This window comes from Dama dama, chromosome Y (genome assembly GCF_033118175.1).
Source record: "Dama dama isolate Ldn47 chromosome Y, ASM3311817v1, whole genome shotgun sequence".
In the NCBI taxonomy this organism is placed as follows: Eukaryota; Metazoa; Chordata; class Mammalia; order Artiodactyla; family Cervidae; genus Dama; species Dama dama.
Window position 1 is genome coordinate 11,474,394 of NC_083715.1, and position 26,096 is coordinate 11,500,489.

General features: G+C 42.1%; 1 protein-coding gene across 1 annotated transcript in view; it reads left to right on the forward strand.

Moving 5' to 3' along the window:
* Window positions 1-1,527: 1,527 nt before the first annotated feature.
* Window positions 1,528-26,096, forward strand: part of LOC133053552 (testis-specific Y-encoded protein 1-like) — a 115,148-nt gene continuing 90,579 nt past the window's right edge. The window contains exons 1-3 of the mRNA XM_061138111.1: window positions 1,528-1,582; window positions 5,762-6,052; window positions 6,268-6,302. Of these exons, the coding sequence (XP_060994094.1) occupies window positions 1,528-1,582; window positions 5,762-6,052; window positions 6,268-6,302 (381 nt within the window). The remainder of the gene's footprint in view (window positions 1,583-5,761; window positions 6,053-6,267; window positions 6,303-26,096) is intronic.

Consider the following 26,096-nt stretch of genomic DNA (forward strand, 5'->3'; position numbering starts at 1 on the left):
GGGCAGTTGGAATCCAGAAGAAAACAAATCTGCTGACCATTTGAGTTCAAGAAAACATTTATTTAAGCTACCTAGTGTGAGGCACCTTGTTCTAGCAATGCCAGCAAAACAACATAGGCACTTCCTCTTGAAAAGAGGCTTTCAATTTCAAATGAGATCTTTCCTTACCAAGGTTTTCAGGAAAAGGAAACTGGTAAAGAAACCTCTTACCAGACATTTCTCCAAAGAAGACATGCAGATGGTTAACAAACACATGAAAAGATGCTCAACATCACTCATAATCAGAGAAATGCAAATCAAAACCACAAGGAGGTACCTCTTCACGCCAGTCAGAATGGCTGCTATCCAGAAGTCTACAAGCAATAAATGCTGGAGAGGGTGCAGAGAAAAGAGAATCCTCTTACACTGGAACCTATTATACAGAGTGAAGTAAGCCAGAAAGAAAAACACCAATACAGTATACTAATGCATATATATGGAATTTAGGAAGATGGTCACAATAACTCTGTATGCAAGACAGCAAAAGAGACGCAGGTGTACAGAAGTCTTTTGGACTCTGTGGAAAAGGGTGAGAGTGGGATGATATGGGAGAATGTCATTCAAACATTTAAATTATCATATGTGAAATGAATCACCATTCCAGGTTTGATGCATGAGACAGGGCGCTCAGGGCTGGTGCACTGGGATGACCCAGAAGGATGGGATGGGGAGGGAAGTGGGAGGGGAGTTCAGGATGGGGAACACATGTACACCCATGAAGGATTCAAGTCAATGTATGGCAAAACGAATACAATATTGTAAAATAAAGAAAGAAAGAAAGAAAAAAAAAATAATAAAGTAAATTCGTTCTGAATACTCTTTGGAAGGACTGATGTTGAAGCTGAAGTTCCAATACTTTAGCCGCATGATTCGAAGACCTGACTCATTGGAAAAGAAATTCTTCCTGAACCTGAAATATGGATTTCTGTCTTGTCTTGGCTTAGGGAGTCTGGTCCTTGGGGATATTTCTTTTTCTATTTCAGAATAATAAACTCTAACTTAACTTTTCCCTTGTCTAGAGCAGTAAGGAGCACAATGAAAGTCTCTGGAACTGAGAAGAATACATAACCTTGAGACTCACAAGTGTTACTTCCTTATCTAGGAGCAGGTTACTATATGACATGGACAGGTTTGTCACAGAATCAGAGAAGCACATATTTCTTTCTGGAGGGTATGTGGCTCTGCTTCCTGTCTTTGCCATACTGTCATGTCTATTTTTATAGGCATTTGTCTTATCACAAATGAAAGAGCTTATAAATTCCATTGCATTCCACAAGATACTAATCCTTTCCCCAGAATGTATCAGGAAGGGCAAGTGTCCCTTTTCTGGAGTAGTTCTCCAATATTAGTGAAGATTTTGCAATCTTTTACCATATTGTCCTACTTCATACTTTAACAATATCGAGAAGAGTCAAAGAGGGTGGTAAAAATTGTCTCTGTGAGTAACACAAGAAGTACTGATGGAGGTATCAGGATGCTTAGGAGATAATGGAGATGATGTTAGGAAGACGAATGGATGGCCTCCACAGTGATGTATTTGAAGGTGTGGAGGCCATCCATTATTCTTCTTAACATCTTCCTAACAGAAACAATGGGTTAGACTACTGATTGCTATAGTAAAACAAAGGGGGATGGCCAATTATGTCATTGGTAATCCTGTCAGGAGACTAAGAAGTTCAAATGTGTGGTTTACATTTGAGATCAAGCAGCATGTCACCTGTAAGCAGCTTACTCAATGAGGTGATAGACTTGAGAACTAAAAGGGAGACATTCGGACTTATTGACGTCTATTGCAAATTAACTATTTACAAAGGTTTCTGACTTCTCATCAGAGCTTCCCCCACACTACCCCCACACAGTTAGCCAACTCATGGCCTATTTTCCCATGGTGTTTCTTTACTTCTAACACTCCTCAGTAGCTTAACTTGTGGGTGTTTTGTTGTTTTTTTTTCCTGCCTTGACATTTTCTTGAGAGCCTCTAGTATGGCAGGAGCTGCTGCTGCTGCTGCTGCTGCTAAGTTACTTCAGTCATGTCCGACTCTGTGAGAGTCCATAGATGGCAGCCCACCAGGCTCCCCCTCAATGGGATTTTCCAGGCAAGAGTACTGGAGTGGGTTGCTATTTCTGTCTCTGATGGCAGGAGGAGTTACTATAAAGTGGGTGAGATTTAGTGGCAGTAAATGATTTACCAAATGATACAATTGGAAACTTGCGAGAAAATTTCTAATACAAAAACGGATCTTCCAAGTTAGTGCTATCTGCTTTTTTATAGAGGTAGAGAAATATTCAAAGATTAATAAAATGAAATCCCAGATAAGTGGTTATATGATCTCCTAATTAGACTATGTTTAAGAGAACAGTGTGTATATTTGTGAATGCTGGCTCCAGCTAAATTAAGTGATAGAGAAAGTCTCCAACAAGTCACCATCCCACTGCTCCAACAAATAATATCTCTTGAATTTCTAAGTGGTTTTCCTGCAGTTAGTCTATACTAGTATGCTGAGGCATTAAGATTGTAAAAGTTCATTGAGGCCAGAAACCACATTGTTTACTAAATTCTTAAATATCCTGAACCATATATGGGACAGCTCCTACCATCTCAAATGCCAGATCCTAGCTCTGATGTCTCCCTTTCATTCTCCTCTCCATATTTTTTCATCTTATCTCCAACCTGTGGGCTTGTCTGTTCTTTACCTTTGAAATTTTCCCTGTTCTTGCAGTCTTCATTGTCTTCTACCAGTGCCTGCCCATTGTCCACATTTTGAACTGTTTGATGATTGAATGAAAACATTTGAGGAATGGAATTAGACTGCAGACAGGCCTGCACTTGAATTTCTTGATTAAGTTCCACTGAGGGACTCTGAACTGCCTACAGTCTAAGTTGAATGTTATTAGTGGTTTGGATCCTATTGACCGGGTGATTCAGATGCTGTATATTTTCTCTCTGCAACTGGCACAAAAGGCTTTTACATGACTTCACTCTTTGTGTATGTCTTTTTCACAATATCCTGTATCTAGTACTGTTATCAGGTGTGGGTAGTAGTAAACTATAGAGCTAATGAGATGTGAAGCCATCTTACCATTTTGGTCTCTTTTTCAGTGTCTTGTTTCATCAGAGACTCTGGAACCATGTGCACATTCTTTATGACATTTTATGAGACTCTTAGACCTGTCACCTTCTCTTTGGTCTTTGAAGGAACCTGTGTCTATTTGACTTTTTCTTTTATGGGAGATAACTCTTGGCAAAAAAGCAAACAATTGCAAACAGAAAAATGCACAGTTTTGAAAAGCAGGCGGAACTTGCTCAGAATGTTATGGGACTAAGGTTTGTTGGGTTTCTGATAAGAGTGTGACAATGACAAGGCATGATCCTGAGAGGTACATGTTGAGAAATGTAACAGTTCAGCACCAAGTCCCTGGATATTTCTGTGTGTTTCCTGGAAGGAAAGCACAGGGATGGAATCATGTCAACATGATTGGCACTGTGAACATGTTTGAGGTGATGGAAGAATACAGAACACAGGTGCCTATAACTCAGCTGTCCATGGGGAGAACTTTGAATGCTGCCCACCTCTTTGTGGTTGGTCCCCTTTCATGAGCAAATCCCAAGACTTTGTAACCTTCCTGGATAAGTCATAGAGGTAGAAGATGATGTTGACTTGAGTACCTGGGAGTGGAAATGGCAGGGACCAAAAAAAAAGAGCAGCATTTACCAAAATTCATTATCCTGGTGAAGTAAACACATTGTTCTGTAAATGTGCAAGGTTCCTTTAAGGTTGTTTATATGCATGTCTGTGTGTCTGTGCATGCCAGCACACCTAGGTATGTGAGCTGTCAGAATAGGCCTGGAAGGGGGATGGAAGAATGGACACCAAAAGTGTAAGAGTTTATGTAAGGTACTTAGATCTTGGGGCAGCAGAAGCACTGATCCCATGGAAACAAGTCCAGGGATCTCATAGAGGGAGCAAGCTGTAAGTGGAAACATGCTGCTGCCCTGAATCCCAGGAAGAAAGCAAATGGGGGAGGTGAGTGAGGATGCAAAGGAGCTAAGAAATAGAATGGGCTTGCTCCCTAGGCACAGAAGAAGGAGCCTACAGCCACTTGGACACCCAGCTACAAAGACCTTTCTCTCCTTCTCAAGTGCAGGAACATTTTTATCTGACATGACCAGGTGCATGAGCATATGTTGCCTTTTTTGTAAGCTTTGGGAAACTGAGGGGCTCTGTTGCATAAGCAGTTGATACCTTCAGAGTTTGCCAGTTTGAAACATCTCTATACTCTTCACAGAACACTTGGGCATCAGGACTATGCAACAGATGGCTTAGGATGACCCTCTAATTGTACCTGACACCACAGGGCTGGGGAGATGGAGAAGGTTTGGATGTGTTTTCATAGGGAGACTGGACAAAAGGAGAACCACTTTGAAAGGGCCTCTATTTGGTAAATGGGCAGACTTCAGTCTCTCTGGCACCAGTGAGTTGTGGCCCTTAATGGGGAGCTGTCCTTAATATCTCACTGGCTGGTATTCAAATAGTTCAGGGAGTTCCTTCTTCCCAGCAATTCTTCCTCTACCCCAATTCTTCCTCTGTCCAAAGTGTGGCTAAGCCGCCTTTGTCTTATGCAGTGTTTATGTCTACCATGTGAAGGAGGGAGGGACTCCTGGACCCTTCTGTGGTTCAGCAGAGATCATCCCTGCTTGCCTCTCAAGTTTGAGAAATCATTCACCATCTGCATGGGCAGACAAAGACTGATCTCCTGTGGGTGGAACTCACACAGGATAAGAGGGCTTTGGCTCCATGACAAGGTAAAGTTTATTTTCTGAGCTCTGGTGTCTAGAAAGTAGTGGCAGCCATTAGCACCAGATAGAGACACAGAGACACAAGACCTTACTACACAAATAAAAGGATGCATAGGGAAATGGTGCATGCCACAAGCAGAGACAGAGACACAAAGAAAGCTCTGTACCCTGTGTCTCTGGTGACCCTGAGCAAAGGAACTCTAATGTAGCCAACACGTTGGTTTGTACCCACTCGCTTATCATCCTGACAGTATCCAGATCACTCTCTCCAGGGAGGAAACTATCTGGCTACATTGCTGCTCTGCCTTTCATTGAACAATTTGGATGAGCACTCAGTGATTAAAAGTCCTGTGGAACTGGGAGTGTACTTTTTAGATATGGGAGCAGGAATGTGAGGTTCAAATTTCCTAAGTTCAAGTCAATGGCAGCAGACACCCGGGTGGTGACAGATACAAGAGAGGCATCAGGCTGGAGGAGATGGACTCAAGGCAGCACAGGCAACCACGTGGGGACACAGAACATTGAAGGTGGTGGGTGACTCTTTATTGCGGTGTGTCCATAGAGGGTGCTGCCTCTGCCTTCTCTCTGATTGGTCATTTTGGGCCCATCAGCCTGGGCATTGCTCACAGTGGCTTAGGGGACCCACGTGCCAGGGAGATGGAGCCTAGTGTCTGCCCTGTGCCCCCGGCCATCCCCCCACCATTTTCTTTAGCCTTAGCACACAACTGAGAAGGAGCCAGCTCTCACCAGAGGGTGATGGCAGCCTGTGGAGGCCACCTGCTGTGCTACCATGTGCAACCCCTTAACAGATGTTCAGCTTGGGGCCATGGCCAGAGCCATGTGAAGAGTGAGAGGCTGCCAGAGGAAGCTGGGAGCACAGGACTCTGGATCTTCTTAGTTGTGAGCCTGACTCTTCGGGCCCAGGGACCCTGAGGCCTGCCAGCACAGTGGAGTCATCAGAGATATTGCAGGCACCACATGGCACACCAGGCAAGGAGATTGCTTTCTTCAGGGTGGAGGCAGTGGGGGAAGACACAGCCCTGGAGAAGGAAGAACTGGCATGGATCAGGCAGGAGTTCCAGCTGCTGGTGGAAGACATCATCATGAAGGAGGTGGAGGTGGTGGTGGATGTTGTGGAGGAGCAGGTGGCTTTGCAGGAATGGGAGGAGAAGCCAGAGGAGGAGAGCCAGGAAGATGCAAGTCCAGAAGCCCAGAGTAACCAGCCTGTCCTTTAGGGGCTGGAGGCTGTGGCAGCCCTGCAGGTAGAACTGAGCTTGTGGGAATGAGAAAGTCTGCAGGACCTAAATTTGGCTCAGGCAGAAGAAATATCAGATGAAGTAGGGTCACTTGACTCAGAAAAGTGTCATCATCCAGGGCATCCCTGGCTTCTGGGCCAAGGCCGTATACAGACTGCCCCTCCTTGTGTTTAGCTGTTAAGGAGGAGGACAAGGAGCAGGATCAAGAGGTGGGGTGGGGAAGAAGGCACAGGCAACAGGGGGTTTGGCTGAAGGAAGTGGGTATTGGGGAGTGGAATGCTCCAAATGTATAGAGTGAGCAGAGCTTGGGAAGGGCCACCACACCTGTAGGTGTCTGACTTGTGACTTTGGATGACTGCTTTTGGCCTGTGTTTTAAGAGAAGAAGTGCCTGAGGGCCTGAGCCTGTTTCAGGAGTGACCAGAGACAATAGGCCACAGTAGCATCCTTAGAGAGTTTTCATTGCAATTGTGGATAATCCCAGGAAGTAGCAGAGACTCTGGGAGTCTCACAACATACTCCAGTCAGTTAGAGCACCTGTAATTGTTCCCAGTAGTGCAGTGCACAAGCATGAAGTTGTCCACATGTAAGGTGGAGCTGAAAGAGGCTGTTGTCCTCATACACTGTGTCAGAAGATTCCAGGCAAATCAGTGACACCCCTTGTGAACACAGGGCCAGGTCAGAGACACACACAGAGATACACACACATACCGAGACACAACACACAAACTTGCCAGTAGACAAGGCATGCTAAAGGGACTGCAGATCCTAACATTCTAAGCTGTGACATGCCATTACCGAGCACATACAGGCCAGGCAGAGATCAGGAGTGGATAGCAACAGACGCTCCCTTGGCTGATGCAGACAACCTCAAATATAAATAACCACAGTGTACCAAGAGCCTGGAGCGTGTCTGATGGTATGGCGGTGGCTGGTGATGTTGGTGGTGGGGCGACTCTGAAAGTTGGAATGCCCAGAGCCCTTGTAGATGCCTGTTCTATTGTTCTTGTTCTGTCCCATACTAGCCCTGTTGCTCGTGGCTCTTCCTTGCCTGACATGTAGCATGACTGGCTCCTTGACCTAAAGCAGATTATTAACAACCCCCAGATATATGTCATGTGGCCAAGATGAAGACTTGCTTAGCTACATGGTCAATTTGAACATAAATGAGCAAGACTGAGAAGAGGTGTGTAGGAGAGCTGGGCGGGGATGTGGAGAATCATACCTGTGTATATGTGGTATGAGCATTTGGAAAGAAAAAGTAGAAGTTGCTGATGCCTGCCCACCTGGCAAGCTGTGGACTGTAAAAGCTTGCATCTATTCCCTCATCCTATTTCTGGCAGGTGTAGAAATTGAGCCATCCCTGGTCCCACTGCAAGTTGATATTTTCCTTTCAGAACAACCCCTCATGCTGGAACACAGTGCTTATTAAGGAATACTATCTTGATATTGTTGTTATGACATGGCTCCCAGGGCAGTGTAAGTAGGTGGGAAAGGGGATGGATGCTCCCCTGCATGATCCTTCTCTGTCTTCCCTCTCTTCCTCCAGGATATATGGCATGCCATTCCACTCCATTCCATTGGGTCTAGGACTATGAATGGGGTGCTCCCAGCCATAGGCTTGACACCAGCACCCTTAAATTCCTCGGATAGTTGTCAGACCACAACTACCCAGGATCAAGCAGAATTTCTAAGGTGGTGTCCCTCTGGACCTCTAAAGAACTGGCTATTTGTGTTTGAGTTCTTGGCTGCTCATTGGAGGGTTCAGGACCAGGTAAGCCCTGTTCTGAACTTGTTCATATTGCCAGCAGATAATTGGTGAAGACCTATGGGCTGATCCCTGTAGTAATAATGGGTGGAAGTTCCTGCCATGGGAGGTAACTGACAGAAACTTGGGATACGAGGGAATCAGGAGTTTGGTCATGAAGGAACAGCCATGTGGAGGCCGGAACACTCACCTTTCCAAAATAGGGGAGCTCAGGCTCATGCAGTCTGGATGTGGAGCCCAGGTTTGGGTCATGCATGTAGCAGATGACAGGTTGATATATGAGGCTTAGGGACTTCATATGTCCAAATCTCACCAGAAGCAGATGTGGTTACAGCATGAGAATTCTGATAGAGGTAGGGTTAATTCAAGCTCTTTTGTCAGAATCATCCTTTTCTGGATCCCGCCACCCCCAGGCCTCTGATGCCCATTGAATTTGAGATTGCCTGGGCCCTTCAGTCCCACTCCTCCTTCTGGAAAGCCCCACCAGCTGGAATGGGTTTTTCTCTGGTGTCCCATTGCACTTCTGTGCTGACTTTGTGGTCTTCTGTGAACTTCCACACCCACCAATTGGCTTCTCACCACCAAAACACAGGTAAAGCTGGAAATGACCTGACTGGCTGGGGGTAATTCTAAAGAGCTATTGGAATAAATGGACAGAGATGCCAAAAGGGCAGGACTTGGTGCTTACTGATGCCATCTCCCACATTGCTAGAGACACGCATCTTCAACTACTATAGTATTTATGTTCCCTGTTTGGGTTTGTGTCCCTGTGCTTTGGATGTGTGTGTGTACACAGGTGTGCTTGTGTCTCTTTTGGTTGTGTGTGACTCTGTGTGTGTGAGTGTGTTTGACCCACTGCAGATTCATAGATGAGGGTGACAGAATGAGACATGGAGCAACCAGAAGAAGTGACAATAGGCATCTACAGAATGGGGGAGACTGGTTGATGTATCTCCTCTGTACCCTGTCCAGGACATGAATGAGGAAAGGATGACCAGTGACAAATCTGGACAGTAGTTTCATAAATCTGCAATTACATCAGGAAACATAAACAACCTCATAATTTCTGCTTTGTGGTGTGTGTTTGTATGGGTAGGCAGGGTGGAGTGTTTTAGGAGTCAACCACATTAAACCAAGTAGTGTGGAGCTTTAAAACCAGTATCTGTGAATCCCTCAGTCTGTGGGGCATTGGTGCCCTGTGAAAATGGTGGACTTCACAAGAGCAGGACCCCTAATTGTGAATAGGTCAAGATTCTTAGGTAAATGGCAGAGACCAGGAGGTGAAGGCAAAGAAAGAGTGACTGAATCACTGGAGACTTGTTCCACACACATGAGAATGGGAAATGGAGAGGTCCTAGGCTAGTGCTATCTATAATCAGCCTGTCAGCCAGCACAGTCCCTACCTGACTGTGGTTCACATTGGCACCATGGAGACAAATGACACGTTAAGGTAGGCTCTCAGGCACCCAAGGAGAGAGTTGATATGAATGTGGCATCTGCCAGGGCTTGGCCACCCTTTCTTGCAATGCAGAAATATGAGGAAAGTGTAGGTGTGTGGTGTATGCCACTCTCTGCAGAAAGGATATAGGACTGTGGGTCCAGGTTGTACAAGATCCCTAGGTTTCCATCTACGTATGGGCTCTGTGCATGTGTGTGGATAGTAATAAACTGTAGAGCCAACAGAAAGGGAGGGCACTCAATATTTAGGTCTAACATTCATTGACTTATTATGGCAGAGACTCTTTGGTTCCATATGCACCTTCTTAACGATATTATATCAGGCATAGGCCTGTCACAGTCTCCTTGGCCTTTTGAAGAACGAGACTATATTAGACTTTTTCCTGCTACAAGAATATATCCCTTGGGGGAAAAGGAAAACAGGTACAAACAGAAGGCTACATAGCTAGGGAGAGTAGGGACAACTTGGTTGGATGTTCACAGGCCCGAGGGGGAGCTGGGCCTGTGATGAGGGCATGACATTGATAAAGAATGATCTTGGGAAGTGCAGGTCTATTAAGGGGGTACTCCAATACAGCTGAGAAAAAAGACCTTGGCCATTTCTGTGTGGTTCCTGGAAGGAAAGCACTGGACATAGAATCTTGGCACTGTGAACCTCTCCAAGGCAATAGGATATGCGAAACCTGTCTAATGCAGAACACAGACACACAGTACTCAGCTGTCCATGTTGAGCACTTCCAACCCTGCTCATCTCTTTACAGGTTGGTCCCCTTCATGAGCAGATCCCAAGATTTTGTACCAGGTTATGTCAGAGAGGTAGAAGTACACATTGATTTGACAGACACAGGAATTAAAGAAAATAGTCAGGATAAAAAAGAGGGGTGCTTATGAAAACCCATTATTCTGGACAAGTAAATATATAGTTCTGCATGTGTCCAAGCTTCCTCTCAGGGATTTGGGTGTGTGTGTGTGTGGATGTGTGTGCACACACGTGTGCACTTGCACTGGAACAAATGTGTGTGTGAGCTGTCAGAACTTGTCTGGCTGGGGAATGGAAAGATAGACAACAAATGGGAATGCCAGAAAAGATTAAAAACCTCATATCCTATAGGTAGTGATGACATCAAACCTCCAGCTTGAATACAAATCCCCATCTAGAAAAGGAACTTTTTACCTTCTGCGTCTATTTTCTTCCATAAACAGTTTTAGCTCCCTGATAGATCCCTCTATTTCTGTAATCTTGCTTGCTAAATTCATAGGCAGAAACCTAAGCTTCCTGGGGAGTGGGGGCACTTGAGCAGCTTAAGTGGGAAAGTCCTGGAAGCCTGTGATGTATAAAAGATACTCAGTATAAAGCCCAGGCATTCAGCCTCTGGAGGTGACTCAGCTGAGCCCACACCTGTGCTGAATAAACCCTGTGGTTCGCATCTCCAAGTGCCAATTGTCTCTTTCTGGCACCATGGTTTCTACTGCATATTCAAGAGTGTTGGCCAGGAAGCCAAAAATCAAGTTGGCCCCATGTGTCACCATTGTCAGGGAACTGGAGATAGCTGCAGCTGCTGGCCCATTGACAACAGACAGGCAATGCCTGGCTGTTTTCCAGACCCCAACTCTCATGATAGCTGGGCCAGCCTCAGCCCACACCACTATTCAGAAGGGCTCAGAAGAGTAGAAGCAAATTCCATAACAGGATATCAGATGGGTGAGAGCCCTAGGGACATTTGCCTGAGTCAGGACCTGCCATGCTGTGGAATGGGAGTTTGATCACGTCCCAGTGACTGAAGAGTCGCTCAGAATAGAGTTTTTTCAATTGGGTGATCTGTCAATTTTTGTGTGTGTGCGAGAGTGACTGAGTTGAATGAGTCTGTTCTCCATTGCCTTCAGACTATGAAACTTGAGTGAGTCCAACCTGTGGTTGCGTGGTGACCTCATATGGCTTAGGGGAATGACAGTCTCAGGGGGAACTAAGCCTTTCCTGTGAGGTTAGTGGGGGTCAGGCCTTTATATTGGCCTACCAGTGTATAAGAGGTGCCTAAATCTACACCAGAAGAGTGACCAGGAGGAAGAAAATGAATGTTCCTCCTTATTTGTGGTGCAACATTGCCTCAGGGTGGGAACACTCATATAAAGAGCAACTCAACTTCAAAACCCACTTAGAATGTATGGCTAAGAATTTTAGGAAATGATTCTCTGGGGTTTATGGCATGAAATTGAGTCCTGGAAAGCTGTGCACTCTTTGCACCCTGTAGAGGCCCTTGTTTGTCATTGGATGACCCTCAGATGGGACCTTAGATGTGCCCACAGTACAAGCAGTATACAAACATGTGACTGGAGACCCCGGCCACCCAACACAATTTCCATATATTGAGCAATGGTAAGAGATCACTCAGCTAAGGCCTCCCTGGGTTTGGTTCTGCATGACAGCTCAGGAGCAATGAAATGTTTTTATGGATCAATCAGAAAAAAGGCTTCACACCAGCAAAATGAACCACCTGTCCTCTAAGGTGGGGCTGAAGACATGACTCTAGTGCCCATAGCTTACGTCCCCATGGCCAGGTGCTGGGAGCAGCAGACTCACATTTATCAAACAGTCCACTGTCTTCCCTGTTACCTCCACTTCCTCATGCTCCTGAAACTACTGTGCAAGCATGACCAGCCACCCAAGAGCCAAAGAGCAGGTATCTCCATTTGGCTCAAGGGGCAGCTGTCCCAGCACTTCAGTTTCCTCTAAGAGAGACCTGAAGTTTGTAGCATATTGCCCTCAATGAAATTCTACAAGAGGGCAGAACTGTCCTCTACTTTCTATGAATGATCTCCTCAACTAGAATCTTGTATTCCCTCATTCTCTGAAAAGCTTCAGGCACTGATCGATTTCCCAGTGTCAATTATCCAGACTTACTGCTGTACTTTGGTGGACTGTCAGCAACTTTTCCTCATCCTGTTCAACACAGAGGAATGCCAACGAACCTTGACAGAGGCACAGAAATGGCTCCAGGGCAGTGCACCAAGGGGTCAATTAGAGAGAACTGGGCATAGGAGGCCATCATGGAAGAAGAGCCCCACTGGGACCCCAACAATGAGTGAGGGAGAAACCAGCTGGAGAGGTATAAACTGTCTTAGAGATCTTGCTACCCTGGTATCATCACATCGCTCATCTCCCCACACTCTGTTCTTCTATCTTCCTGTGGTGTATAACCTGTCTACAAAATAATGCTAACCAGGGGCCTAGCAGGCCAGTAAGTACACAGTACTGTGGACCAGTGACATCTGAGGATATGTAAGTGGACCTCACTGAAATCCCTCCAAGCCAAGAATTCAGACACATTTTAGTTTTCATTTGTACTTTTTCAGTATGAGGAGACCTTTTCAACACAAACCAAAAAAGCAAGAGTAGTGACTAAGGCACTCCTGAGAGACATTGTCCCCCGATATGGAATACCTCTGACCACAGGGTTGAAAAATGAACTGGCATTTGTAGCCGAGACAGTATAACAGGAGGCAAGGGCTTTGCATATATTGTGGAAATTGCATACTGCCTACCACCCCAGAGCTCAGGAAAAGTAGACCATATGAAAGGAATCCTCAAACAAAGCTTAGCCAGCTGTGTCAGGAGACCAGCTTATCATGGGTAGGCATATTATCTGTGGCCCTCTTGAGGATGAGTTGTTCACTCTGGGCAGGAATAGGCTTCCCGCCATTTGAAAGCCTGCATGTAAGGGCACCCCCACTGGTCAACTAAGAGGGCACAGCAGAGAACTGAGAGACGTGAACTTACACAAACTGCAAGGGTTATGACACACCATCTCCCAAATACACAAATTTGATATCCATTGGATACAAATAGGATACCCATATCCTTAGGCATAACAGTACACCCCCACAAATCCAGGGACAGAATATGGGTGAAAGACTGGAAGAAAGAACCCTTGAAACCAACATGGAGAGGACCCTATTCCATAATCTTAACCACCACTACTCCTCTCAAAGTGACAGCAATAGATGCTTGGATCCATCACTCCAGAGTCAAACCAGCAGGTCCAACCAATAGTCAAGGGAAGGGGAAAGCTTCCCTCAATCTGGAAGAACCCATGCACCTGATCTAGAGAAGAAGGAAACAATGGTTCCAAAGCCCTGCTCTGGCCACACCAGAAGCTGGTTGGTCAATTCACGACTGAAGCTTGAGGAACCAGCAGGACCAGTGAACAATAGTCGTATTGGCTATTAATTGGACTGGGATTCCTTCTATTTATCTTGTTCCAAATAGTACTCAACTCTGTGTCTCCCCTAAATGATATCATTTGAAAGCTTTATCTCTGTTTCGCCTGTTTGTTCATACTCCTTATATTTTGGGGACTTCTCTTATTGTGAATAAGTTAGATGTTAAAGCAACGTAGTTTTTCCTTATAGGTCTTCTAAGTTGTAAAATCTCCACTCCTGTAGAAACCAGGGTGACAGTTCTGACTGTACAAAATCCTTTTACATTACAGGAAAGGCACACACGATTTCCACCTGCTCTGTACTACATCCACCTGCATGCTATAATTCTGTTTCCAAATGTTCCTTGAGTGTAGGGAAGCTTTACTGGAAGGGTTATCATAAGATCAGATTACAATGGGCAGATGACGTGTGGTGTTCTAGCACACACAGAGAAGTAGTATGCTGGCACTGGGACTCAACAAATGCTTGAGGCTGGCCTAAAGAGACCCATTCCTGATTAACTCTCTCAATGACCACACCTGACCCTCTGACACCTTCAGCTAGACTGAAAGTGTTGGAGCCCAAGCCAGGTTGTAAGGGACAATCTGACCCACTCCAAGCTTCCCAAAAGGCAAACTAGTAATGCCTGCTATTGAAAATAACCTCTTTATTCATGAAGCTGAAAGTAGCTAGAGAACTGGATGTCCCTGATTGCTGGGTTGTGGAGGAGCCCCAGTGAACAAGACATAGATATGGGGATGCACTGGATTAGATACCCTTGAGATACTTCAATGGAATTGGGCCATCAACATCCAGGTGTGGGTGCCTATCATTGTGACTCTGTTCCCAATGATGATAGGTGAGGAATGTTTAACCTAATGGGAATAGATTACACTTGCTTGGGGAAAGAAAATGTAAAAGAGTCCTAGTTTATAATGCTATCAACAATAGTCATTCATAGTGATTGGAATGCCTGGAACTGGGCCCCCTCAAAAGGAAAAAAGGAAAAACCATGATCTGCCACCATGACAACAATCCCAGGAGAGAATTACCATTATTGGTTTGGCGCTAGCCTAGGTCCTGGCAGACGAAGGAAGAGTTTGTGGGAAATTTAATCAAACTGACTGTTGCCTCCAAATAGATGACAATGGTAAGTCTGTAACAGACATAGCTAAAATATCAGGATGATTGCTCATGTTCTGGGTCAGACCTTGTAGGGTTGGGATATCAACAACCTCTTTGGAGGATGGTTCTCTTAGCTAAGAAGGTTTAAGACAATGATTGAGATAATCATTTTCACTGGGAGCCTGCTTATTTGCTGCCTCATGCCCCTCCTAGTTAAGACTGTAATGAGGTTCATAGAGGCAGTTGTTGAACAGAAAATTGCCAGCCAGTTGCTGCTTTTAAAAGGATATCGACAAATGATGGAAGTTCGTGTATTCTGATGGTTACAGATGCACCCTTAGCATTTAGAGGTGGGAATGAGGTGGGAAGTCCAAACTAGAATAACAACCCCCATCTAGAATAACAACTTTCTGTCTTCTGCCTCTGGTATCTTGCTTAAACAGGTTTTTCTCACCATTCAGCACCTCTGCTTCTGTAATCTTGCTTGCTCATTGCAACAGCAGGAACCTCAGCTGCCTGAGGGGCGAGGATCTGAGCTGCTTGAGTGGGAAGTCCTAAAAAGCCAGAAGAGTGTGACGTATAAAAGATACCAAGCACAAAGGCCAGGCACTCAGCCTCTGGAGGTGACTCCACTGAGCCCTCACCTGTGTGGAATAAACCCTGTTTTTCTGTATCTCCAAGTGCCACTTATCTCTTTTCTCAGTGGCAGTTTAGACAAAAGTGAAACTCATCAGAAATTTTTAAGTGTAGGTGTGATAGTTTCTGATGTCTCTTCTGTGTAGTAAAGATATGAATAAACAGAATTTTGAGGATCCTATCTGCTTTAGAGTATTGGAATGCTGAATTTTCAATTTCCCTGGAGTGTGAGTGGAAGAAACTGATGATTGGCCTATTCCCTACTCTAGGACATACGGTAGCTCTAGCATCAGGGCAGCAAAGCAGTGATATTTCCTTTACCATGAACATTTCTTGTAGGGAAAGCATAAAGGATAGAATAGGTGGTAGGACCTAGTGAGGGAACATGTTACAACCATTGACATAAAGCAACAGCAGCCTTTGGTCCATATAATTCTAGTAGCATGCTATCAAAATTATTTATTTTCTTCAGCTAGAGATAACCTAACTTTAACACCACTCAGTCCCTGCACAACTTCATCATTCACACTGACACTTCTATATACACACTGAGCCTCTCTTCAACCCAGCACCAACTTGTACTTTATACTTTAACTGTAGGTACAAAGTCTACTACTGTGCCTAGTACTTATTGATCTTGTTGCAAGCCTTGTCCAGGAGGGCTAAGTTGTAACAAGTTCCTAATCTGCAATTGGTGCTGCATGCCTATGGGTTCTATGTACATTTGGCACTTGCTAGTACCTGATTTCTAGAATTACTTACAAAGAACATAACAACTGGACCCATTTATTTATTCCTGGAGATCTGAGGGAAAATCAGTGCCATTAGTTCATAGGTCTGTTTACTGCCAACACCAAGACAACACAATGTCTGCAGCATCATTACAATTACTTAGAAAGTTGGAGGAGATGAGGTTTAGAAGGAAAAAAAGTGAAAATATAGGAAACTGATTGGATCTGAAAAAGAGACTTTTGTTCCTATTCTCTGCACTTTACTCACATTTATCTACCTATTTCTCCTGCCCTAAGCATTGAATGGCAATAAATAATGGCTCTTATTTTGTTATATGGTATAGAAACAAAATGGGTCTCACTGCATTGCCAGGTAGGCTACATTTCTAAATGTTAACCTTTTTCTTTAATTTGTCACTTCTATTTCTTGGCTCATCCCAGTCCATAATATTATAAACTTGCCTCATTCACAAGTGAAACTTTTGAATTTCAGAAGGACTCCCTGGGGCAAACAGCATATACAGTTTGATCTGTCTTGAAACATATTGAAAATAGCACATGGGAAATGTTATTTTTCCCATGCGCTAGTAAGTATGGTAAATGTTCAAACAGGTCTGATAGACCAAATCACCTTCAAGTCTTTTTTTTTTTTTTCCTCATCAATCCAATTTTATTTCTAACCATTCCCCCTCCAAATAATATCTCCTGATTTTCTAAGACATTGTGTTAGATTTTCTAAGACAGTTGGTCTAATCATGTATGCTAAGGCATTAAATTGGAAAATATCACTGAGGCCAGAGACCACATTGTTTCTTAAATTTTGAAATATCCACAAGGCCTGCAGCCAGATCTGGAACAGCTCCCACCATCTCAAAAAGTCAGCTCTGAAACCTAAAATCACTGAAATTCTGAAATTGTACCTTCATTCTCCTCTCAGCCTTCTTCCATCTTATCACAAAACTATAGCATTCTCTGTCTCTTGCCCTAGAAAGATTCTCTGTTCTTGCAGTCTTCTTTGTCTCCTACATCTTCTGATCTCATTTTCCGTGACTGATTGCAACTTTGTGATATCATGAGTGCCTACCCACTGTCATATTTTAAACTGCCTCCTGATTGAATGAAAACATTTGAGGAATGGAAATTAGAGGCTGCAGACAGGCCTGCATTAGAACTTCTTGAGTAAGTTCCATAGTGGGAACCTACACTGCCACATGGCTAAATTGAATGCTATTAGTGATTTGAATCCTATCATCTGGGTATCTGGGAGATGAAAAATTTCTCTCTGAAAGCATCACAAAAGTCTTTTATATGACTACAGTCTAGGTGCATGTCTTCTCCACAATGTCCTGTACCTGATACATCATGTCCTGAGTACCATGTACATCTTTATGGGCTGGAGTACTTTAGTTTGAACTGGATTTTATTCCTTTTTTTTTTTTTTTTTTCCTCTTGAACTTGTAGTTTGCAGATGGGAAGGGTGGTCTCCTGAAGTTCTCAGGAATCCAGAGGACTGGTCATGAAAGTGGTAGCCTTAGACTACAAATTCTGCCATGGAGAACGTGACACTAACTTGCCCGACTTGCAGTCTGGGGGAAAGGGACAGGTGATTCTAATGGTTTGGTTGAGCTTTTAATCTGCTATGCTTCCCTATCACTACTGCAGCCTATTTTCTTGGTTAGGGGAGGTTTATGGAGGCATGGTTTCCATGACATCAGAGCTTTGTGACATCAGCAAAGCAATAGGCAGCAATGCCTCAGTCATTTCCCATTGCCTGGTAGAGATTTAGAAAGAGATCTATGGTAAGGATTAGAGGAGAGGACTGTATTTTTTTTTTAACCAGATCAGACTGCTTTCCTGATATCCTTATTTTCTTCTACTACTTTCTGTAAACTATGCTCATTGTAATATTTCCTAGGTCAGCTTCACCCATGTCATAGGAATAAGCTCTAGACCAGCTGAATCTCTAAACAGTGATAACTCTAACAGAACATTCAGAATCTCTGAGGATCATCTGTTTATGGGCAAGAGTATACTTTAGCAGTTTCCTTTCCCTGAGAACCTAGGTAAGAAAAGGAGGACTCCTTTGAATTTGAAAGCCTCTTTTCTAGAGAAAGTGGATCTATTGCTTTGCCAGGGTTACCAGAACAGGGTGCCCCACACCAGGGAGCTTAAGTAAACGTTTTCTCAAACTTCTACAGTTCAAGTCAGTAATCAAAGGTTCAGCATATGTTTTCCTTGTGGATTGTGACTGGCTATCATCCAGATTTGTCTTCACTTAGTAATGTCTCTGTTTTCTGTGACTGATCTTTTCTTATAAAGAGTCAGTCACATTAAGTCAATGACCCTATTTCAAAATAGGGTCAGGAAAAAAAAGACAATTTCCTCACATTTTGACTAAATACAAAGTACAGTTAGGTCTCCATCTTACAAATTTTCAGAGAATACAGCTTAATCAATATTCATTTTTCTTCCCATCAGTACTGCTGTATATTTATCTGTCTCCCACATTTCACCCAGTAACCAGGTCTCCCCAACACAGAAAACAGTTGTATAAGAAAATTGGGTGGCTTGGGAGTAATACAGATGAATGTAAATTTCAAAATTACTTTCCAATCTAGAAATCCTATCCACAAACACACAGGGAAAGAAAACATTTCTATTATTGAATAAGTACTAAACCATAATGTGATGCACATGGTAATCAAACTACTAAAAATTTGCAAAGAAAAAAAGGTATATTTTATATATAGTATCCTAGCAAACAGTTGACTAGACTAAAGTCTTTGGCTCTGTAGATCACAACAAATTATGGAAAATTCTTAGAGAGATGTTAATAACAGACCACCTAATCCAACTCCTGAGAAATCTGTATATAGGTTAAGAAGCAACAGTTAAAATTATGCTTGGAACAATTAACTGGATCAAAATTGAGAAAGAAGTATGTCAAGGCTGAATATTGTCATCTTGCTTATCTAACTTATATGCAGAGTACAATGCAGGACTGGATGAAACACAAGCTGGAATCAGATTGCAGAGAAAGTATCAACAACCTTAGCTATGCAGAAAATGTACACTGTATGGCAGAAAGTGAAGAGGAATTAAGAGCCTTAACATTAAAAAAACTAATAATATCTGGTCCCATCACTTCATGGCAATAAGATGAGGAAAAATGGAAATAATGACAGATTTTATTTTCTTGGACTCCAAAAGCACTGTAGATTGTGCGTCAGCCATTAAATTAGAATATGTATGCTCTTTCAAAGAGAAGCTATAACACACCAAGACAGCATATTAAAAAGGAGGCCAATTATTTTACCGACAGATGTTTGGATTGTCATACTATGGTTTGTGCAATAGTCATATATGTTTGAGAGTGTTGGGCCATAAAGAAAGCTGAGTGCCAAAGTACTGATGCTTTTGAACTGTGGTGTTGCAGAAGACTCTTGAAAGTCCCTTGGACAGCAAGATCAAGCTAGTCAAACCAAAAGAAATCAGTTCTGATTATTCTTTGGGAGGACTGATGTGGAAGCTGAAGCTCCAAAACTCTAGCCCCCTGATGTGAAGAATCCCAGTGTGTTAAAAGAAACCCTGATGTGGAAAATACTGAAGGAAGGAGGAGAAGGGAAAGTAGAGGATGAGTTGGGAGCATGGCATCGCCAATTCAATGGACATGAATTTGAGCATGTTCTGAGAGATGGAGAAGCCTGGTGTGCTGTGACCCACATGGTCGCAAAGATTTGTATATGATTGAGTGACTGAACTGGGTCAACAAGCACAGTTCTTTACAGAATTTTCAAAAAACAAGTAGTTCTCAAATAATACCAGAGGATATTTGTCACAGTTATTTTGTCCTAAATCCACCTCTAATTGGGAGTAGTCAACAGTGTTTGCTAATTTGATTTCTGCAGAAGAATAATAAACTTCCCATGTTTTTATGACAATATGGTTTTGGAATGAGGTATTCTCTCAGTCTGTGATACTCCACGGAATTAAGAGGCAAGGTCCTACTGTTAATAAACACCTATGTACCCAGCATACTTAGGCCAAGCAATATTGGAACAATGGCATTTTGTTTGTTTTGTTTTGTTCCAATACAAACAGAGATTTGTATTGCAGATCCATGCAAGTAGACGGATGGCTTTTGCCTTTAAAAATCCTGAACTCCCCAGACATTTTCAGCAAAGCCTAACTACTTAAAGGTGAGGGAGTGGTATGATTAGTAGTTGCAAACTTCTTGCTGTCAGATCCTCTGTTCCTGGAATAAAGTCACCACGAGGTTAACTGTATTCCTGTAAACCTCTAATGAAACAATATTATTCCCTATGCTGAAAGGAAAGTTTCAAAACTTCAATTTCACTCTCCAAGGTCCTGGTTAGTAGGAGGGTGTCCCAGAGCAAGCTGGTTATCCTGCCTAGGAACTTTCATCCAGCACCCAGTCTTAGTCCTTCCACTAGTCCCCAGTCCCAGCTAAAGAGGCAGCTCTCAGCTGTCTGTGCCCTCCTCTTGCCAAGGTCCCCATAGCCTGCCCAACCATCTTCAAAGAAGGAGCTAGGTGCACAGCATGCAGCTGGAGCTCAGTCTCCTCAGTCTCCCCAAAGAGGGAGGCTGGATCTCATAGACTGTGACTCATGCAGGTTGCCACAAACATTAGGTCATGGAAGTGGGGATGGGATAGGTTGCCTATTGCTCTGAACCCTGTACCAGACCAGTGAGTGTCTCTAGCAAGGGCTATGGTACTCTGCATGAAAGATTTTAGCTGGTCTCCAAATTCCACAGTTCACTAGCAAGCCCAAGGCCAGAGGAGCTGGAGGGTCCTGGGAAAAGGCTGCAATATATCTTAAGTGTAGTCTGCTGAGAGACTGACTGTTAGTGAACTGGACTTCTATTTTTTTCTTTTTTTTTTTTTGAACTGGACTTCTAATTTCACTAATGTTCTTGAGCTAAGGTCTGTAGTTCCATGTCCATCCTGCCCCTGTTACAATAAATTCCATGCTGAGATTATCCAACTTATGACTAAAAGTTGGTAATATGTACCATCTGGTCAATTTCCACTAGCCTCTTACAACCATATTCTACTCTCTGTTTCTATAACTCAGGTATTTTAACTAACTATATCATGTGATTATAAAGCTTTGTCTTCCTCTAACTGAAATATTTCACTTAGCATAAAGTCCTTCCTTAGTGACATATATATTGAAAGTGGGGAAACTATTTATTTATTGACTGCCAGAGGTATAGTTAAGCTACAATATTTTTAAAGCAATTTTTATTGAAATATAGTTGCATTACAATGTTGTATTAGTTTCTGCTATGCATCAAAGTGAATCAATTATATGTGTACGGAGAACCCTTAATTTTTGGATTGCCTTCTCATTTAAGTCACCATGGAGCACCCAGAATAGAGTTACTTGTACTTTTGTTCTTATTTTCTTAATAATTCAAATTAATTTATTTGTTTAACTAGAGTTTTATTACTATACAACATTGTGATTCTTTCCCCATATATCAACATTAATGAGCCATAGATATACACTTCACACACACATCCTTAAGAACTTTCCACCCTTCTCTCCAACCTGTTCCTCTGGGTTGTTCCAGAGCAGTGGCTTTGGTTTCCCTGCTTCATGAATATGCAAACCTCAATGATGATTTTCCTGCATGATATGTGTAATTTTCTATATTTTACATATGAAAATATGGCTGCAGATATTTCTAAATGAAGCATGAAACCTATATTTTACATTGGAATATTTAGCTGTATACTTTTGGTAATAATATATGAATCATTGTATTTTTTTTTCATTTATTTTTATTAGTTGGAGGCTAATTACTTTACAATATTGTAGTGGTTTTTGTCATACATTGACATGAATCAGCCATGGATTTACATGTATTCCCCATCCCGATCCCCCCTCCCACCTCCCTCTCCACCCGATCCTTCTGGGTCGTCCCAGTGCACCAGGCCCGAGCACTTGTCTCATGCATCCACCCTGGGCTGGTGATCTGTTTCACCCTAGGTAATATACATGTTTTGATGCTGTTCTCTCGAAACATCCCACCCTCGCCTTCTCCCACAGAGTCCAAAAGTCTGTTCTGTACATCTATGTCTCTTTTTCTGTTTTGCATATAGGGTTATCATTGCCATCTTTCTAAATTCCATATATATATGTTAGTATACTGTAATGGTCTTTATCTTTCTGGCTTACTTCACTCTGTATAATGGGCTCCAGATTCATCTATCTCATTAGAACTGATTCAAATGAATTATTTTTAATGGTTGAGTAATATTCCATGGGGTATATCTACCACAACTTTCTTATCCATTCGTCTGCTGATGGGCATCTAGGTTGCTTCCATGTCCTGGCTATTATAAACAGTGTTGCAATGAACGTTGGGGTGCACGTGTCTCTTTCAGATCTGGTTTCCTCAGTGGGTATGCCCAGAAGTGGGATTGCTGGGTCATATGGCAGTTCTGTTTCCAGTTTTCTAAGAAATCTCCACACTGTTCTCCCTACTGGCTGTACTAGTTTGCATTCCCACCAACAGTGTAAGAAGGTTCCCTTTTCTCCACACCCTCTCCAGCATTTATTGCTTGTAGCCTTTTGGATAGCAGCCATCCTTACTGGCATGTAATGGTACCTCATTGTGGTTTGATTTACATTTCTCTGGTAATGAGTGATGTTGAGCATCTTTTCATGTGTTTGTTAGCCATCTGTATGTCTTCTTTGGAGAAATGTCTGTTTAGTTCTTTGGCCCATTTTTTGATTGGGTCATTAATTTTCTGGAATTGAGCTGCAGGAGTTGCTTGTATATTTTTGAGATTAATCCTTTGTCTGTTGCTTCATTTGCTATTATTTTCTCCCAATCTGAGGGCTGTGTTTTCATCTTGCTTATAGTTTCCTTTGTTGTGCAAAAGCTTTTAAGTTTCATTTGGTCCCATTTGTTTAGTTTTGCTTTTATTTCCAATATTCTGGGAGGTGGGTCATAGAGGATCCTGCTGTGATTTATGTCGGAGAGTGTTTTGCCTATGTTCTCCTCTAGGAGTTTTATAGCTTCTGGTCTTACATTTAGATCTTTAATCCATTTTGAGTTTATTTTTGTGTATGATGTTAGAAATTGTTCTAGTTTCATTCTTTTACAAGTGGTTGGCCAGTTTTCCCAGCACCGCTTGTTAAAGAGGTTGTCTTTTTTCCACTGTATATTCTTGCCTCCTTTGTTGAAGATAAGGTGTCCATAGGTTCGTGGATTTATCTCTGGGCTTTCTATTCTGTTCCATCGATCTATATTTTTGTCTTATGCCAGTACCATACTGTCTTGATGACTGTGGCTTTGTAGTATAGTCTGAAGTCAGGCAGGTTGATCCCTCCAGTTTCATTCTTCTTTCTCAAGATTACGTTGGCTATTCGAGGGTTTTTTAAATTTCCATACAAATTTTGATATCATTTGTTCTAGCTCTGTGAAAAATAATGTTGGTAGCTTGATAGCGATTGCATTGAATCTATAGATTGCTTTGGGTAGTATAGCCATTTTGACAAGATTGATTCTTCCTATCCATGAATACAATATATTTCTCCATCTGTATGTGTCCTCTTTGATTTCTTTCATCAGTGTTTTATACTTTTCTATATATAGGTTCTCTGTTTCATTAGGTAGATATATTCCTAAGTATTATAATCTTTTTGTTGCAATGGTGAATGGTATGGTTTCCTCAATTACTCTTTCTGTTTTCTCATTGTAAGTGTATAGGAATGCAAGGGATTTCTGTGTGTTAATTTTATATCCTGAAACTTTACTATATTCATTGATTAGCTCTAGTAATTTTCTCGTAGAGTCTTTAGGGTTTTCTATGTAGAGTATCATGTCATCTGTGAACAGCAAGAGTTTCACTTCTTCTTTTCCTATCTGGATTCCTTTTACTTCTTTTTCTGCTCTGATTCCTGTGGCCAAAACTTCCAAAACTATATTGAATAGCAGTGGTGAGAGTGGGCACCCTTGTCTTGTTCCTGATTTCAGGGGAAATGCTTTCAATTTTTCACCACTGAGGGTAATGCTTGCTGTGGGTTTGTCATATATAGTTTTTTTATGTTGAGGTATGTTCCTTCTATTCCTGCTTTTGGAGAGTTTTAATCATAAATGCTTCTTGAATTCTGTCAAAGGCTTTTTCTGTACCTATTGAGATAATCATATGGTTTTTATCTTTCAATTTGTTAATGTGGTGTATTACATTGATTGATTTGCTGATATTAAAGAATCCTTGCATTCCTGGGATAAAGTCCACTTGGTCATGACGTATGATTTTTTTTTTTTTAATATGTTGTTGGATTCTGTTTGCCAGAACTTTGTTAAGGATTTTTGCATCTATATTCATCAGTGATATTGGCCTGAAGTTTTCTTTTTTTGTGGCATCTTTGGTTTTGGAATTAGGGTAATGGTGGCCTCATAGAATGAGTTTGGAAGTTTACCTTCTCCTGCAATTTTCTGAAAGAGTTTGAGTAAGATAGGTGTCAGCTCTTCTCTAAATTTTTGGTAGAATTCAGGGGTGAAGCCATCTGGCCCTGGGCTTTTGTTTGCTGGAAGATTTCTGATTACAGTTTCAATTTCCTTGCTTGTGATGGGTCTGTTAAGATCTTCTATTTCTTTCTGGTTCACTTTTGGAAAGTTATACTTTTCTAAGAATTTGTCCATTTCTTCCAAGTTGTCCATTTTATTGGCATGGAGCTGCTGGTAGTAGTCTATTATGATCCTTTGTATTTCAGTATTGTCTGTTGCGATCTCTCCATTTTCACTTCTAATTTTGTTAATTTGGTTCTTCTCCCTTTGTTTCTTAACAAGTCTTGCTAATGTTTTGTCAACTTTGTTTATTTTTTCAAAAAAACAGCTTTTATCTTTCTTGATTTTTGCTATGGTCTCTTTAGTTTCTTTTGCATTTTACTTCTGCCCTAATTTTTAAGATTTCTTTCCTTCTACTAACCCTGGGGTTCTTCATTTCTTCCTTCTCTACTTGCTTTAGGTGTGGAGTTAGAAACTTTTTTCTTGTTTCTTGAGGCAAGCCTGTAATGCTATGAACCTTCCGCTTAGCACTGCTTTTACAGTGTCCCATAGATTTTGGGTTGTTGTGTTTTCATTTTCATTCATTTCTATGCATATTTTGATTTATTTTTTGATTTCTTCTATGATTTGTTGGTGATTCAGAAGCGTGTTATTTAGCCTCCATATGTTTGAATTTTTAATAATCCCCCACCCCTGTAATTGAGATCTAGTCTTACTGCACTGTGGTCAGAAAAGATGACTGGAATGATTTCAGTTTTTTTAAATTTACCAAGGCTAGATTTATGGCCCAGGGTGTGATCTATTCTGGAAAAGGTTCTGTGTGCACTTGAGAAAAAGGTGAAGTTGATTGTTTCATGGTGAAATGTCCTTTAGATATCAATTAGGTCTAGCTGGTTCATTGTGTCATTTAAAGTTTGTGTTTCCTTGTTAATTTTCTGTTTAGTTGATCTAGCCATAGTTGTGAGTGGGGTATTAAAGTCTCCCACTATTATTGTGTTACTATTAATTTCCTCTTTCATACTCATTAGCATTTGCCTTACATATTGCTGTGCTCCTATATTGGGTGTATATATATTTATAATCATTATATCTTCTTCTTGGATTGATCCTTTGATCACTATGTAGTGTCCTTCTTTGTCTCTTTTCACAGTCTTTATTTGAAAGTCTATTTTATCTGATATGAGTATTGTGACTCCTGCTTTGTTTTGCTCTCCGTTTGCTTGAAATATTGTTTTCCAGCCCTTCACTTTTAGTCTGTATGTGTCCCTTGTTTTGAGGTGGGTCTCTTGTAGACAGCATATATAGGGGTCTTGTTTTCGTATCCTTTCAGCCAGTCTTTGTCTTTTGGTTGGGGCATTCAACCCATTTACATTTAAGGTAATTATTGATAGGTATGGTCCCTTTGCCATTTACTATGTTGTTTTGGGTTCACATTTATACAACCTTTCTGTGTTTCCTGTCTAGAGAAGATCCATTTGCATTTGTTGAAGAGCTGGTTTGGTGGTGCTGAATTCTCTCAGCTTTTGCTTGTCTGTAAAGC